Raw genomic sequence first — 2484 nt, forward strand, 5'->3', positions numbered from 1 at the left:
GATAGATAGATAGATAGATGATAGATAGATAGATAGATAGATAGATAGATAGATAGATAGATAGATAATGGAAGAAAATCTCACAAACTCACCACTTCTGAATTTATCTACCATTCAAATTTCTACTTAAAATTTATAATTTCTAGGACTAATATACAACTTACTAGGAGAAGAATCAGGTTCAATCTTCAACACCACAAAGACAAAAAAGAAATATTTACTGATTATAAACTGGAAAAGATAACATGAACTATTCTATTTCTCCTCTGGAAAAAAATAATGATCTAACCCTCTTCCATATCTGCCCTCTACTTCAGAAATGAGATCTATAACTAAGTTAATTTTGTATATTATCAAGTCATTTTCTTTTAACAACCGCAAGTGTTCTGTGTAGGTCTATGGATTTCTTTATTGTTGCTGCTGCTGCTGCTTTTGTTGATATTTCACAGTGCAGGTGAAAAATTCCAAGCCTTGTGGATGTTAAACCAATCTTCTTCCACTGAGTTACAACATTAGTCCATTCCAAAATTTAACAAATCACATTCTTGAACTAAACTTTGTGATCAATAACACCACACCTATTTAGGAGAGTATCCTTTTCTTCAAGGTCTTTCTCAGTGCAATGTGGACATCTTTGTTTTTCAAGCTGTAGATGAAAGGGTTCATCATTGGTCCTAAAATGGTATAAAAAACTGTGGCTACTTTATCTTGACCAATAGAATCAGAAGAAGGCTTAAGATATGTGAATGTTAAAGATCCATAAAAAAGAGAAACAGCAATTATGTGAGAGCTGCAGGTACTGAACGCTTTGGACTTGCCCCCTGCAGAATGGATAGAGGAGATGCTGGACAAGATCAAGGTATAAGAAGTGAAGATGGTGAGACTGGGCACTGTAATATTGATACCCACCACAATGAAAACTACCATTTCGTTGATGGAAGTACTTGTGCAAGAGAGTTGCAGGAGGGGAGGTATGTCACACATGTAATGATTGATGGCATTGCTGTCACAGAATGTGAGTCTCAGCATGCACCCTGTGTGGATCATGGCACCAAAGTATCCCATTGCATACACACCCACTGCCATCATGAGGCACATATGATGAGACATGATGACCTTGTAAAGCAAAGGCTTGCAGATGGCCACGTATCTGTCATAGGCCATAGTTGTCAAAATGTAGCACTCACCAATAACAAAGAAGCAGAAGAAAAATAGTTGAGCCATGCATTCACCATAAGAGATGATGTTCTGTTTTGAAAAACCCATCAGCATTTTGGGAATTATGACAGAGGAGTAGCAGAGATCAATGAAAGAAAGGTGGAAAAGAAAGTAGTACATGGGAGTGTGTAGCTGAGGATTCAGACCAATCAGGACAATCAAGCCCAGGTTCCCCAGCGTGGAGACCACATAGATTCCTGAGAAGAGGAAGAACAGAGGGAGCTGGAGCTCTGGCTGTTCTGTTAAACCCAATAGGACAAATTCTGTCACTGAAGATCCATTGCCTGAGGTCATTGTTCCCTGGGACATCTCTGTAATAACAAAAGAAATAGTAGGTTGTTCACAATAAAATGAGATATTAGGTGTACTCACCCATCCCCAGGATACAGAAACTGATATGCAGATTGGGAATATGAACTCAAGCCTACCTTTGCACTAGCCTTTGTTTTCAACATTTTCAAAAACAGAGAAAAATGTATAAAAATGAATGTTGAGAATGATAAAGAAGGTGAATCCTGGAAAGAAGGATTTCAAGAAGCCAGGACCCCCTCCTCCCTGACCCTGCAGCATCTCTGCTCCAGTTCTGTCTGAAAAGTCCCCATCCCACATCAGGCTCAGCAGTGTTCTCAGCAGGCAGGCAATGAGGCATTTCAAGGGCTCACTAAACCCCACAGATGAGATTTGCAAGAATAGTAGAAGAGATAAAATTTAATATTCATCCTTCTGTATCATAGCTTTAAGATAGGATCTCAATAACTTTTCTCCTTGATTTTCAGAGAAACTTAAGTTTCTCTGGTAAACTATATGAGTGCAGAACTGAAAAAAAAGAATTTTGCCTTTATTGCAATTGTTCTTGTCTTGGAAGAATTTTGAACAGAGTGAATCAGAACACAGGTCCCAGGCCTCCATCCTCTGAGAAGCTACGAGTTACGGATCATGATTTCTGCTAGTGACTTTGTCCATGGTGTCCTCTCTAGACCAAGAAGGGGTACATATCATCCACTGATGCCAACAGAAAACCACCCAATATGACCTAAGGGGTTTTAGGAGTCCAAAATCCCAAGGGAACTGATTAAAAGTCAGAAGACCTAGTTCCTTCAGTATTTTCTCCAGGGATCCAGCTAAATCACTAAAAGGATTAAATGTGCTGCATTCACAGACAAATTAGTTACAATAACATTAACTTCTTGAAACCATACCATTTTACATACATTTAGATTTCCTTCCAAGTAGGAACTTCTCCACAAGGAAAAGCAAGCAAACTTG

The 2484-nt window shown here is 38.7% G+C and overlaps 1 protein-coding gene across 1 annotated transcript; it reads right to left on the reverse strand.

Moving 5' to 3' along the window:
* Positions 1-582: 582 nt before the first annotated feature.
* LOC101568339 (olfactory receptor 147-like) lies at positions 583-1527 on the reverse strand. The gene has a single exon (XM_004641370.1). The coding sequence runs from the start codon at positions 1525-1527 to the stop codon at positions 583-585; it is 945 nt and encodes a 314-aa protein (XP_004641427.1).
* Between the last annotated feature and the right edge of the window lie 957 nt (positions 1528-2484).

Source organism: Octodon degus, unplaced genomic scaffold (genome assembly GCF_000260255.1).
Source record: "Octodon degus isolate 3935 unplaced genomic scaffold, OctDeg1.0 scaffold00136, whole genome shotgun sequence".
In the NCBI taxonomy this organism is placed as follows: domain Eukaryota; kingdom Metazoa; phylum Chordata; class Mammalia; order Rodentia; family Octodontidae; genus Octodon; species Octodon degus.

What these genes read in the sequence shown, in the direction of transcription:
- LOC101568339 (XM_004641370.1), bottom strand. Translation starts at nt 1,527, where the DNA reads ATGTCCCAGGGAACAATGACCTCAGGCAATGGATCTTCAGTGACAGAA.